We start from the raw sequence: 14,010 nt of genomic DNA on the forward strand, positions 1-14,010 counted from the left end.
TGCGTCCCAAACCCGTGAGAGAGGAATTGATGTCTGCAGGAAATATAGAGGAGGATTGAAGGGATCAGAAAGAGTCCAGTAAATTACACTTAGAAAGTTATTTGCCAAGAAATTTCAATACAGAAGTGATCTGGAAAAATCAAACCACCAGAGTTCGCTATATCAATTTCTCCTGCTTATTTGTACAGAAGACATCAAGACTGAACGATTTACTAGTGTTGAGATCTCAACTTTCTATTGCAGACCCATGAAATTTGAGCCACTTGGTTCCATTGCACAAAATCCAAGTATCAGTTAATTTGACATCAAGAAAGATGATCTGCATCAAGTCGACTTTCATATTCTAGACTTTCCATGAGGCTTTAGAAGCCAATGGCAGTAAGTCAGTTGATCTAATGAACTATATGTAGAACAAGAAAACACCAAGCTCTTCAAATGAAACACACAATTTTCTTTGTACAATGCAATCTGAGTGATTAGCTCACGTAGATGGCAGCAACGTCCAGCTATGGGATGGGACCTAAATCTTGAATGATCTCACGATGACTGTACCGAATAAGCCTGATGGCCTCTGGTTACCATGGCCACTGATTGAGGGGATAAGAAAAAGAATCCACAAAATTACATTTGGAAACTTATTTGCCAAGAAATTAGGAGTCGTGTTTCAATGAATGAATTGAACTGGAAAATCCAATCACCAAGAGTAAGTCAGTTGATCTAATGAACTATATGTAGAACAAGAAAACACAAGCTCTTAAAATGAAAACACAAAATTTTGTTTGTACAATGAAATCCAAGTAATTGCTCATGTAGATGGCGGCAATGCCCAGCTATGGGGGATGGGGCCTAGATCTTGAATGATCTCACGATGACAGGACCAAACAAGCCTGATTGCCTCTGGTGTACCAATGCCTGCTCCCCTAGGATCTCCTGCTGGTCCAAACCTACAGAAAAAAGTTGTGCAAAATAAATAAGTGTGCACCAACCAAAAAAGACGTTCCTGTTTACACGATCAAGGTCTGAATTCGTGTCATATGAGAAGATAGCGAGGAGAACAGAAATGGTTGGAAAGCTGTGTGAAATGAAGAATGCATTAATGAAACAGATGTTCTCCTTTAACATGAGGGATGGTTGCAGTCCTCTTTCTGTCATCAGAGACAGTACAGAGAACTTCACTCCCAGAAACCCTGGAAATTATTTTGCTTGACATACCAATGATTCTGTGGAGCTCCTGTTGTGCGTGCCCTGATGCCCACATATGTTGTGCCATTAACGGTCTTTCCAAGAACCTCCTGCCAAGAAAAAATATGAAAGGTCAAAGCAGTACACGTCACCAGCTTCATATTTGCATAAACATACTGTGCCTAAGTATCCATGAGCAAGGAAGCAATCATTCCTGAGCTCTCCATTCTAGCCGTCCCTGAGCGCTCTTCCTCTCTCCTTTGCCATCGCCCCTATCTTCCCCTTCCACATCCCTTTCGCTCTATCTTCCCCTTCCACATCCCTTTCGCTCCCCACCCCCACCTCTGCCCCCATGCTTCTGCTTCCCACCATCCCTCCTCCTGTGCAGGTTCTGCTGCTCCCTCCGGCTTCCCCGTTGTATGCCCTGGCCACATGCCCCCCACAGCTGCCCATGGGCAGCTTCCAACCCACCAAAGGAGCATAAGTAGCATGGCCCCCCTTCCTCCACCCTTGTTTTGCCTCCCCGTTTGTGGGGTGTTCATGTCCCCTGATGGAGGCTTCAAACTCCCCCATGTGCCCTTCATCCCCCTTCCCCATGCATTGGCTACTGGTCAACCAGTGTGTTTCTTCATTGCCTGAGCTTTCCTTTTGAGCTTAATCCCTGTGTTTCTTGTCTGCACTCCCCATAGCCATTTCTTTGCTTCCCTTCAAGAGCTTCTGCCATTTTTTTGAAGACTTGTTCACTAGAGGGAGAAGATATTTAGATGGTGACCGCAAAGTGTGGTCAGAAGATCTCTCATGAAAGCATCCCTGACACAACTGCCATTCAGATACCGCTCTTCCCAAAGGACAAACAAAAGGTTGAGAACACTGACTAGCAGCTTCAAGACAATGCAGTTGTCAGGCGCATTGTTGGCCCCATCCCCACAAGAAGACATGTTAGAGACTAGTTTCAAGTGAGCGTCACTATAGAAGGAGAGACCAGATGCAAGATAGCTGCAGCTACAAATGCATGGTAGAATTTCTTGCATGTAGGAGTCCTTGCAACATTAAATGGAACATTGCAAGAAAAGAAAAATTGATTCTTTGCATCTTCTACCTCTTGCTATAGGTGTGGTACCCAGGCACCCTGTGCAGAAGAGAGGATAATGAAGATGGTGTGACACACTTAAACCCTCAATGTCTCTGATATCTGAATAAGATAATGCGGACATGTGACACTTATTCTATTAATAAAAATGTGCACACACGTGTCTAGGTCCTAGGGGCAGTAGGAAGGGAAGGGTGCATTAAGGTGCATTGAATGGTAGAAGCATCCATCTCTCTCCCTCCTTGCATGTAGATCGAAATAGAAACAAGTACTCTCATGAGAGCCCTCTTCCCCATTGGAGGGCCAATTGGCATTCAAATTCTGCATGCATTGCACACATTTGCATTCTCGAGAAGTCTGGTTCTTCACAAACTCCCTCTTTTTGACATTACTCGAGTCTTCTACCAAGCTGAATCCATGCTTGAAAACTTCCTTTTCACACAATTGGCAAGAAGAACATCCTTCTGAACATCTAAGGCAACGGGAGTCATCCAAATCAAAGCGGACTGATTTCTTCTTCATTGTTGGCAATGTTCTCTTTGGGGCAAGAGATGGCTCTCTTGCACCTCTCGCATCTCAGCTACAATGGATATTCGCAATGATTAAACGCAACAATAACAATAGCTCTCAGCATTTTAATTAATTAAAGTCTAATCATCCTTTAAAATTTTTCCCGATGCAGGGCCCTTCACGGGCAGCCTCTTCTAGAAGGACTGTTTTTCTTCGAGTTTGGAAGGGTTCTCCCTTTTTCTCGGAGGTCTCTACTGGATTGAGATGGCACTATCAGCCCCAATTCTCTCTACTGGATTGAGATGGCACTATCAGCCCCAATTCTTTCTTTTTGGCTCTTGAGCTTTGCATGCATTGCATGGTGTATCCCGTATGGAGCTTGCTCTAACGGCTTTCTTTAATACTTAATAGAAGTCTCTTTTTGAAAGAAAAAAAAAAAAAAAAGGCCCGATGACCACCTCTACTTATGCATATAATTAATTACACAATAAGCATAGAACAAATAGAATATCCTAGGCTTGCTAGGGCTATAGCTCAAGCTGGAAAATTTTGATTTAACCCCTACTAAAAGCAGTAATCAAACCTTGATGTGCAAGACGTAATGTGCATTTGAGTAATCGTATTATTTCTCTATTCACTAGATCAAACATAAGGATTGTTGGTTGCGGATATTATGTCCACCTTATAGGTCTATCCTTATTAACCAAGCATTATTGCCTTGAGCACATGCCTAGCACATCGAGACTTGTTCCCAAGGCCTAGTCTGAAGGTACTAGAAACCCTAAAGAGTGGGTACAAAAAACCCTTTGGATGTGAGGAGCATCCAAGTCTTGTGAGGCATGCTGATTAGGTGGAGGGTGATCCGATAACGAATGGATCAAGCCCTACGGATTGTGAAATAATTCCCCATGTAGTTGAATCACCCCATGCACTAGCTCCCAACATCCTGTCACTAAATGTGATAGTTGTGGCTATCCCCATGAAAGGTGCCACCACCATAGCAAATTGCGTGATGCAAGGTGAAGACCAATATCTTTATATAGCTGACCATTACCAATGTGTTACATTTGCAGAGGATAATCGATCGGCCGTGTGAAATCCTCAAACAAGAACTTAGATGTATGAAAAATAAACATGTGCACAAATAACAAATGAATGAGAAAAATAGTAGATCTTTATGGAAAAAGTAAGCCTTGTCAGATGGGTTAAGTTCATCGCTTCTTTTTAGTTTCCAAGGCAAAACGAAAACAGGGAAACGAGAAATGGAACGGAAACAGAAACGTTTTGGGATTTTTGGACGGGCTGAAACGGAGAAACACCGCGTCATCAAGAAGAGGGGGGTAGAAAAGGAGGTTTTGAGCTGAGCACACATTTAGAATGCCACAGCCTGCAGCCTACGTGTAACTTAAAGCATAGTGCATAATACATACCAGAAAGAGATATAGTGCATAAACATAGGGCAGAAGAGAGGGCTGAAGCGTGAAAGAGAGGGCTGAAGGAGGGGGCTGAAGAAGGGTTGAAAGAGAGCTGAAAGATGGATGGAAAAGAGGGCTGAAGGAGTTGAGGCTGAGCTTTGAAGGAGGGTTGAAGGGGAGTGGATGATGGAGGGCTGAAAGGACTTCAAAGGAGTAAGGGAGCTCAAGGAGGACCGGAAAACCCTCAGGAGTGCAAGAGTATGAGGCTGAAGGAGTGAAGGGAGTGCAAGGTTAGAAGTGGATGCCAAACCATAGGTAGAAACAACAAAAGGAAGCAGTGTAGGGGGTGGTTGTCTGAAAAGGCGCGTTTCAGCACATTCCAATCTAGAATCATGGCCTCTCTGCCTTAATGACTCAATTTCTTCTCTCTCTCCTATTTCACCCCACCTTGCTTGATCCCTTTCATCCCCACCTTGCCATGCATCCTCACAAGTGTTTTTGTGAACTATGTTTAAAAATCTGTTTGCAATCTCTTATTTAGCTGCCCTTCCAAGTTCCAACCTGATCATTTACAAACTCTGCAACTTGTAGGATTGCTTGTAAAAGGGAAATTAGTAAGAGTAAAAGCAGAAGATAACCTGGATAAAATATGGATCATTCGAAACAACAGCTGCTGTTAGGTGTGCATGCATCCTCTCACAAGCTTCCAGCACAAGTGGCAGCTCTTCATTTTTGTAATCTGTCACAATCTGCAGAGGGCCCCTTTATTCGGGTCAAAGCTGACAATGGTGGATACAGATGCTCAAAGAAAATGCATGCTCCCATACAATCATGGAAACGTACTTGCAAAGGTCCAAAAATTTCAGTTGTGACAAGGTCAAAATGGCTATCTTTCAGCATCTCAGCTAGTGGAACCAAAACAGCAGTAGGTTCCAGAGCTCCATAAATTTTTGGAATATTATGATTTTGTAAAGGCTTTCCTCCAAAAAGCAATTTTGCACCAGGAATTTCCAGTAATTTCTGCACGTGATTCAGCATTTTCTCTGTTGTGACCTGAAAAAGAACGAAATTAGATTTAAGATGCAGCAGCATTGGCAGGACTGTCTTATTTTGACTATGAAAAGATTGCGAAAAAACTTTCTAATGCAAAAATTATCTCTTACATGAAGAAAAATGGTGTGAAACCACCAGTTAAAACAAGTGATCCAATTAATGAGAAGGGAACATGAACAGAGTTTTTCTATGGAAAACCACAAACAGCAAATTAAAAAACTTGAAGTTTAAACAATGAACATTCAGATAAATGTTGCCAGTCTAAGTAGATTCTAGCTCAAACACGATCGTCAATGCCTTATTGAAATAAATCTAATGATCCCTAAGCTTGACGAATTATCCATACACTCTTGAGTTCTTTAAAGTTTGCATTCCCTTCTTGTACACACCACAAAGGGTAAGGATAATATCCAATGTGCAACCCCTGAAAGTACCACCTGTGGGATACATTTCCCAGAACTTAATGAAATTTGTGACCCTAAACCCTAGAACTAGATTAAGTTGCACAGCGACACTTGGCATAGTGCCATATGTACAGTGCACAAAATTATTATTGCACCATCCTCTAGGGGATCGTAGACAACTCCATTTAACTACAGTCAGATCCTTGATCTTGTTTACAATCCATGAGAGTATTATCCTATCCATGATGAGCATAAGCCCAACAATCCTCTCCATAATGCAAAATGGTTGTAGGGTCTGACTTCACCAAGTAATCTTTTTTTTTTTTTGCAAAAAAGAGACTTCTAAAGTAGGAAAGAAACTTGCTAGAGCAAGCTCTGTGCGGAAATACAACATGCTAGGCATGTAATAAAAAACACCTCAGAAGAATGAGGTAGAAAGAAACCAAGGCTGAGGCTGAAAATGCCAACTCAGCCCTGTAGAAGTCTCAGCAAAGAAGGGAGAGTCTCTCCAATCCTTGAGAAAAGTAACTCTCCTGGAGGAGGCTGCTCGAGATGATCCCTGCATGGTCGCCCATATGGCCATCAGAGTGTGTACCGTATCTGTCCAAGTACTGGCCAAGGTCTGAGAAGGGTGAACCTGAGAACCGCGTCCATAGCCTCAATGCATCTGGCTCTCCAAATGTGCCCTGCTACAATGCTAGCTAAAACCTCCCATGGAGAGTCAACTGAGGAATGAGCAGCCCTGAAGATAGTGGCTGGAACATCCTCTAGAGAGCATGACTCCACACAGTGTCGTCGGATGTGAAGAGCCCAAGAGGAGTCATGTCTCTCAAAGAAAACCTGGGGCCCTGAAAGAGTGAGCCAAGCCACTAATCCCCATGTCATATAGAAGGGGAGGCAAACAAAAGTGCTGAAAAGTCTTGCAATCCCCTTCCATATGATTCTTGCCTGTCTGCAATCCCAAAGGCAGTGTTGTATTGTCTCCGAAGCAAAAAGGCAACGAGGGCAAGTAGGGTCAGCCTCGAACCTGGATCTCCATTGGTTCACTGCTATCCCACCATGAATAGAAAGCCAAAAGAAGAGAGTGATTTTTCTATTCTGATGGGATTTCCAGAGCCTCTGCCAAAAAATTTTATGCAAGTCTACAGAAATCTGAAATTCTCCCAATGAGGAGCTCTGGTGGGACCTACAGCTGAGCTGGAATTTCTTGGCATTACTGACTGTGTAACGAAAGAAGGGGATGCCCTTCTCTCAGTGTCCTTCATCTATCCACTCCCATTCCCCAGGGTCCCACTGCAAAAACTTAATTGGGACACCTCCATAGAACCACTGTCTCCATGAGCCCAGGGCAATGAGTAGCGGGTTAGGATCCAAGTACCACTGTGAAAGAGAGCCATGCTCCATGAAGCCTACTATCCTGGCTGGCTGAAACGGTATCTCCAACAAAATACCGTCTGTGGATCTGAACAGCCTGCCCCCCGAAGAAACATCAAAGACTAGGGCATCCTCATGTGTGTTATGTAAAGCAATCACCTACAAAGGAATGCCCAATCTGAAAAATGCCCCCATCCAAGTGGAACAAGTAATAGGCATGTCATCTGTGTTCACCCAATCCAAGGGCAAGGCTGCATCAATCTGTTGGACTCTACCTACACTCCCTCTGAGATTATAAACCACCTGGGCCTGTCAGTCTGCAGGACGCATCCTGAAGGCTTTCCATGCTCCCACAGTAGTTGCAGGGCCCCTCTCCCATCTGGGCCACTGCATGTAAAGAGAAGCTCCAAGTGGTATGCCATGCTCATCCAAAATATTGTCGTTCCACATGATAGGTTGCCTTTCATGCAGAGTAAGGCTCTGCACTGTAGATCCGGGTCAATGATATTCAAACCCCCTTCTCTTGTAGGAAGAATCAAGGTCTCCCAAGCCACCCTGGCTGTAACATCAGTTGTGCCATCCAGACCACTCCATAAAAAGTTTCGTACGGGCCTCTTGAGCTGAGTGATACAATCCCTAGAGTGGCACCAACAAGAGCATACAAACCATGCTGTGGCTACCAGAACCTGGTTAACCACCACCACTCTGGATGCCAAGTCAAGTTTGGCTGAGCTCTAGAAAAGGAGCTTTCTTCTGATGCTCTCCAACACCGGAGCAAACTGTTGTGAAGGAGAGATGCCCACCCCAACCTGGCAGCCCAAATATCTGACAGAGACACCCCTCAGTACCCAAGTGAAACCAATATCATTACCCCAATCCGGGATGTCATCATCGCAAATCCAAAAACCATTGGATTTATGCCAATTAATGTACGCACTTGCAACCGTGCAAAATAAATCCAAGGCTGTCCGGAAAGAAGTGAGTGTCTTGGGGGAGGCATCCAAAAAAACAGCCGTGTCATCTGCCAACTCACTATCCAGGAGCTCTTCTTCTCGGCGGAGAGGAAGCCTCAACCCATAAATATCAGCTTGAGACATAGCTTCCACCACAAATAGAAAAAGAAAAGGGGCAAGGGGACAAACTTGGCGGACTGATCTAGAGATCTAAAATCTGTCCCCTCTTACCCCCCCAATAAGCACCTGGCTATGGGCTGATCTGTAGAGAGAGGATACTCCTCTAATCCATGCATCTGAAAAACCAAAGCGAGATAGAGTACCCTCTAAAAAATCCCAGTCTACTCTATCATAAGCTTTCTCAAAGTCCAAGAGTAGAATGGCCAACCTTTCGCGGCTCTGCATGGCCCATTCTGAGGCATCCCAAAATGAGAAAATATTATCGAAAATACTTCTGCCATGCACAAACCCTGTCTGCGTGTCATGAATCAAATCTGAAATAAAAACCTGTAGCCGCAGACTGATCGCTTTCGCCAGAATCTTGTAAAAAGTGCCCAATAGAGTGATGGGTCTCCATTGTGACACTAGATTCCTATTACCCCCCTTTGGGATGAGATGAATGAGACCATCTGTAAGTGAGTCAGGCATCTCACCAGAGTCCCACACGCCCTGCAGGGCTGATGTAATGTGATCACCAATCTGCTCCCAAAAAGTAATAAAAAAAGAAGGGGTAAGTCCATCCAAACCTGGATACTTGCACTTGTGAAGGGCAAGTAATGCAGTCCTGAATTCTTCATTGGTGAAAGGTGCATCAAGAGAAACAAACATCTCATCCTTCACCAATACATACACTGCCAAATAACCTCTCGGGCATCATCTATGGCCTATGTGCCTGGATCTGCAGTAAGAAGGGATGTAAAAAAATATGAAGCTACACGCATGACCGCATCAAAATCTAACTGTAACACCCCGTTTGAGTCAACAAGCTGCAAGACACTATCTCTACTATGTCTGGGTCCATGAGTAGAGAAAAAGTGTTTGTTGACCTTGCCACCCATCTAAATCCAAAAGGATTCCCGTGCATGAAAGGCATACTCTGCTCTATGGTCCAACAATGTTTGTATATGAGCCCTTGCTGCAGCAAGGCGCTCCTGAATCCAAGCATCTGTGGGTCTCTTCTGCTCTTCCCTCTGAAGGGACGCTAATTGCTGGCATATACCAATCTCACGTCTGAGAATCTCACGTCTCCTGGAATCAACGATTGTATGATAATAGTCACTAATTCCGGATAAGGCTGCAGCTACCTGAGATGGGCGGGCAACTCCACCCTGTATGTGAGAAACCCAAATCTGTAAAATATCCTCCGTGAGGCTCTCCTCTGCATAAAAAGCATCTGGAATCCTGACACTCGTAGAACATCCTCTCCAATGAGGCTCAAGAACCTGCAACACCACTGGAAAATGATCTGAAGTGGAAACCCCAGTAGAAATGCATACAGATCTGCCTCTGTCAAGTGCCCAATCGTCTACATAAAATCTGTCAATACGTGCATGGATGGGCATGTGAACTCTCCTGTTCGACCAAGAGTACAGGAGTGACTGTGGCATAACAAGAAAGGCATCATCAAACCAAGTGTCCCTGCCACTGTACTGAAAGAGAAAGGCATCCCAGGCTGCCCTCTCCAAAGAATGAATTCCACCTTGTATGCCTCCCTTTTTGTCTAATGGCAACTCAACCATGTTGAAATCGCCACCAATGATCCAAGAATCTGCAATGGGGGCCCAAGAGAGTAGCTCCTTCCAAAAGGAGACCCACTCCCCTCTGTTGTTAGGGGCATAAAGATTGAGAAGACCAATCTTACGCCCTCCAATCAAAATAATGATCCATTGAGCTCTAGCGGGGGAGATAATACCATGACCAGCAACCAAGGGGAGAATAGGAGGAGAGACCGAAATGCAAGTACCTCGCCTTGTGCCCATAGTAGGCGACCAGAAGGTATGTCCTGAAAGCAGTTTGCCAGACTTAGAGCAATCACTGGCATCCAACTTGTGTTCCTGGATAAAAAGGATATCAATAGCACCTCCGGTGACACCTGGATGAAGTTGATTCCGGATCAGCTACCTACGGCGACGGTGTGGAGCTCCGCCGAGGCCCTGTATGTTCCAGCTGACTATCCTCATCGACAGGAGGATGCTAGATGGAAAGGCTTACCCGACCTAGTAGAGGAGACTAGCTTCCCTTAGGCCGAAACACTCCTGCTGAGGGCAGGAAACTCAACAGGTGAAAGGATCCTTACTTATCAAAAGGAATCCCAATGACCGGGACCCCTAAGGTGGAGGGCACAAACTCCTCATCATCCATGAAAGTCGCCAAATCTACTAGTACCGAAAAAGAGTTCCTAAGAAGCAAGTCTGGCCGAGGAGTGCGAAGAAGACCTCCACTCGTGGAAGATGGAGGAGAAGGACCTGCCAGGCCTCTATCAGCAGAACTGGAGCTGGGGGCTGAGGAGGCCTATGGCTGGGCTGAAGAGGAACCTGGAGTCCTCATCTGTGCATACACTCTCTCGGTCGTCCTGACTATGGTGGGAACAGTCTGTGGGGAAGAAGTATCGGTCGCCCCCTCCTGATCAGAAACCAAAGTGACAAGGACTAGTACATCTAAAGGCCCCTCTTGATGTGGAACTGTAGTATCTGGGGCTGCAGCAACATCCACCTCTGGAGTCTGGATGGTGTCTGTCTGAACCGGATCAAAAGTCTCCTCCTAAGGTAAGGGAGCCACTTTGATCGCTCTTCATGGTGGTACTGGGTGTGCTGTAGGCTTTGGGCACCCTGGTGCCCCTGGTGGTCCTGGGGTGCGCGGAGCAAAGCGCCCTACTGCTCCTAGTGGTCCTAGAGTGCGTGATACAGGACGCTGGGGAGGTGCAGTCGGGGTAGTATGTGAAGGAGCCGCACCGGGTCTTTTTCTCTTCCTTGGGCAGTCTCTAGCAAAGTGCCCAAGGGTCCTGCAAATCCTGCACTGGTCCTGTCTACCTGCAATCTCGACTCTCTGTCGAAAGAGAGAGCCATTTGGACGTTCGACTTTTGGGACGTGGATTCTTCCAAGTGGTTTTCGACTCCCACGAGTCCACAACCCTTGTTCTCAAAGCTAATCCTCTGGCTTTGGGTCCGAGGAGGATCTTTCTTTTACCATGCACCTTGGGCTTTGATCCGGTCGAGGAGGGCAGTCAGGTCACATCATTGTTCATTAGATTTCCTGGTCTTCCTTCTCAGGTCTACCATCGACTTCTTGCCACTATTGGAGCCACATTCGGAGTGGTCACTGAGATCCCTTCCCCTCCTGACATGCCTTCTTTCTCAGCAGAGGCAGTCAGAGCGGATGGGGTGCCTCGAGTTAGGGTCATTGTCTCTGACCCTAACATCTCAGATGACCACATCATGCTTCTTCCCCTGAGGTGTGGGGCGAGATCTCCTGGTAATGCCGCCATGCTGCCCACAAAACTGCCTGGCATTACAGGTCCTTCCGTGGTCTGTCCCACCATTGCTTGGAACATTGAACCCCCTCCGAAATCCCCTTGATGCATCATAGTATGCAGAAAAACTTGCTGTTGCTGATTCACTGAGTGAAAGTTATTGTCATTACCCATTCCAGGGGCAACTGAGGGCATCATTGGTGGTTGTTCACCTGAGGGAGCGTGCCTATGAGTCTTCTTATGCTTCTTCTTAGATGTCGTTTTGCTTCCAGGAGGAGCAATACTGCCAGGAGGAGCTTGCATGATCTCCACGAGTTCTGTTGCAACTGTGACAAGGCTCCCACTGCACTTTGCATTTGCAACTGAAAATATATCTTTTTCGCATATACCTATTTTTCCACCTGATGTGCTTCTTGCATGGTGGTTTTCATTGACGATCCAGAAGTTGCGTTCCAGGTTTCCATCAAAGAAAAGAGAGCTTTCCAGCTAGATGCACACAGATTTGACAGTTTTTTTGCAAATAAAACTGAAAATGGCATGCATACAACTCACCGTAAGAACTGGACCGACTGTAAGATCTTCAAGCTTCCTGCGCTTTGCAAGGCTCCTCAACTTGTCCACAAAGTTGTTCAAATTCCAATTCTGCATAGAGTTATTTCGTTAAGACATTTGTATACATTACAGTGGTAGAACTATATGGTACAATAGTGGCACTTTACATCTTTAAAACGTGCTCCTAAACTTTGAGATGTGGTCTGAAAATATTACGAAAAGTCCCATAGGTATAAGCTTGCTATTCTGTTGATATTCAGCTACTGTGTGATGCAACATGGCTTTAGGTAAGCATAACCACAAACATTGGCACAAGAAAAGGACAGTTTGTGTCATGGAGCCTAGTGCACCTGCAATAATGAATTTTGTAGTATATGATCCTGCTGCTATGATTTCAATTAGTGGAAAACAGCTAGCTTGGTTGACAGAGGGAAGACTAACAGTACCTCGTGCATGAATAGTATAGACTGTGCAGAACACTTCTGGCCACTACAGGCATATGCATCCTGATCACATACCCAAGCAACATAGTCTTCCTGCAACCGAGCTTTATTGATAAGAAATCCCAGTTCAAGTTTCAAAAACATGCAAATATACAGCTCAAAACAACCCAATAGTGATTGGTACAAGAGAAATTTCAATGATCATTCAAAACTTTGGGAAAAGAGACAATGCAGCTATAAAATGCATCCAAGAGCAGGATTATACATTTGGACCTAAAAATATTTCATAATGTCAAAAAAATTTACCACAGAAAGAAATAAAAATGTGTTTTCAAATGATAACTACTAAACTAGCATGTTTTCAAGGTAAACAGAGTTCAATTAAGGTGACATACTGGAGTGAATCGCATGGCTTCCCGAAGTTGCAATTCACAAAATAAATTATCAATTAGCACCACACAAGAAGACCAAAACAATGCAACAAGCCTCTCCTCCACAAGCCTGGTATAAGATTGTTGGTCATGCAGTTTCTGGTAGTGCAATAACCTCCACTTGTTTTGTTGCATCATGTCTTTCACGTTCCTCATGAATCATTAAGTTTATTTTCTCTCATATGAAAATTATGAGATGACCCTTAAGTGATCAAGCTTCCAAAAAGCTACCACTGATCAGCGAAGGCATAATCATATTAAGATGAACCCTCCTAACAATTACCTCCGAGGCCAAACAGGAAGCATGTGCCATTTGATACTGCTGTAGCTAATTATGCAAGAATAGCATCCTTCTGACTTAAAATAGTTGAAGACAGCATTGCCACAAAACCTCAGAACTCGAAAGTTCTGAGATCTGTGAAGATGTTATGAATGTACATGAGACATAATAGTGAAGGGATAAGTAATTTCCAACCAACTTGTCTCAAAACCTCAGTCATGCATGTTGACATGACTGCTGCTGTGCTGCCCATGCAGGCTGTCACACAGGCTTGGAACCATAGTCAGCCTTGGGTATTGTCTAAACCTCTTACTGCCAATAGGCATTATGCCATGGGCTTCAAGGTGCCTCCACCAAAATCCATGCCGTCACCCTTTTCATCCCGAGGCTCTTCATGTGGAGGCATGCTGGATGTAGCTGCTGCTGCAACTTCTTCGCCATGCATGTGACTCCCTTCAGCCATTGGGTAGGAGAACATGAAGAGGAGTCTTGAGGTAAGAAGAAAGGAAAGAAGAAGAGCTGCGAGTAGGTGACTAGAGAGGAAAGTTTAGAGGCTGGATTTGTGTAGAAATAGGACGCTTAATGAGAGAAAGAAAGAAAGAAAGTTTATTGAAGTCTTCGGGAGACCGTGAAGGTCTATGAGACTAAAGATAACTGATACAATGAGCATAACGGTGGTGGTCTCAAAACGGGCCAACCAACCGTTTCTACAAAAAAAGAGGTTATGAAGGACTATGTGTCTAGTCCTGATACAAAAAATATATGTGTCTACCTCTAGATGATACAAAGAAGAAGAAGGGGGGGGCACAAAAAAGTGGGGCAGAGGAGGGAGATACAGTATACATGTGCAGGTG

The 14,010-nt window shown here is 44.7% G+C and overlaps 1 protein-coding gene across 1 annotated transcript in view; it reads right to left on the reverse strand.

The window, feature by feature from the left end:
• Window positions 1-253: 253 nt before the first annotated feature.
• Window positions 254-14,010, reverse strand: part of ALDH12A1 (aldehyde dehydrogenase 12A1) — a 72,022-nt gene continuing 58,265 nt past the window's right edge. Inside the window, exons 11-16 of the mRNA XM_087377821.1 lie at window positions 12,449-12,538; window positions 12,003-12,092; window positions 5,041-5,250; window positions 4,836-4,946; window positions 1,213-1,292; window positions 254-944 (exon numbers count right to left, since the gene is read on the reverse strand). Coding sequence (XP_087233947.1) covers window positions 806-944; window positions 1,213-1,292; window positions 4,836-4,946; window positions 5,041-5,250; window positions 12,003-12,092; window positions 12,449-12,538 — 720 coding nt within the window. The 3' untranslated portion in view covers window positions 254-805. The remainder of the gene's footprint in view (window positions 945-1,212; window positions 1,293-4,835; window positions 4,947-5,040; window positions 5,251-12,002; window positions 12,093-12,448; window positions 12,539-14,010) is intronic.

Source organism: Dipteris shenzhenensis, chromosome 1, assembly GCF_047967505.1.
Source record: "Dipteris shenzhenensis isolate YYH24624 ecotype China chromosome 1, Dip_SZ_1.0, whole genome shotgun sequence".
Classification (NCBI taxonomy): domain Eukaryota; kingdom Viridiplantae; phylum Streptophyta; class Polypodiopsida; order Gleicheniales; family Dipteridaceae; genus Dipteris; species Dipteris shenzhenensis.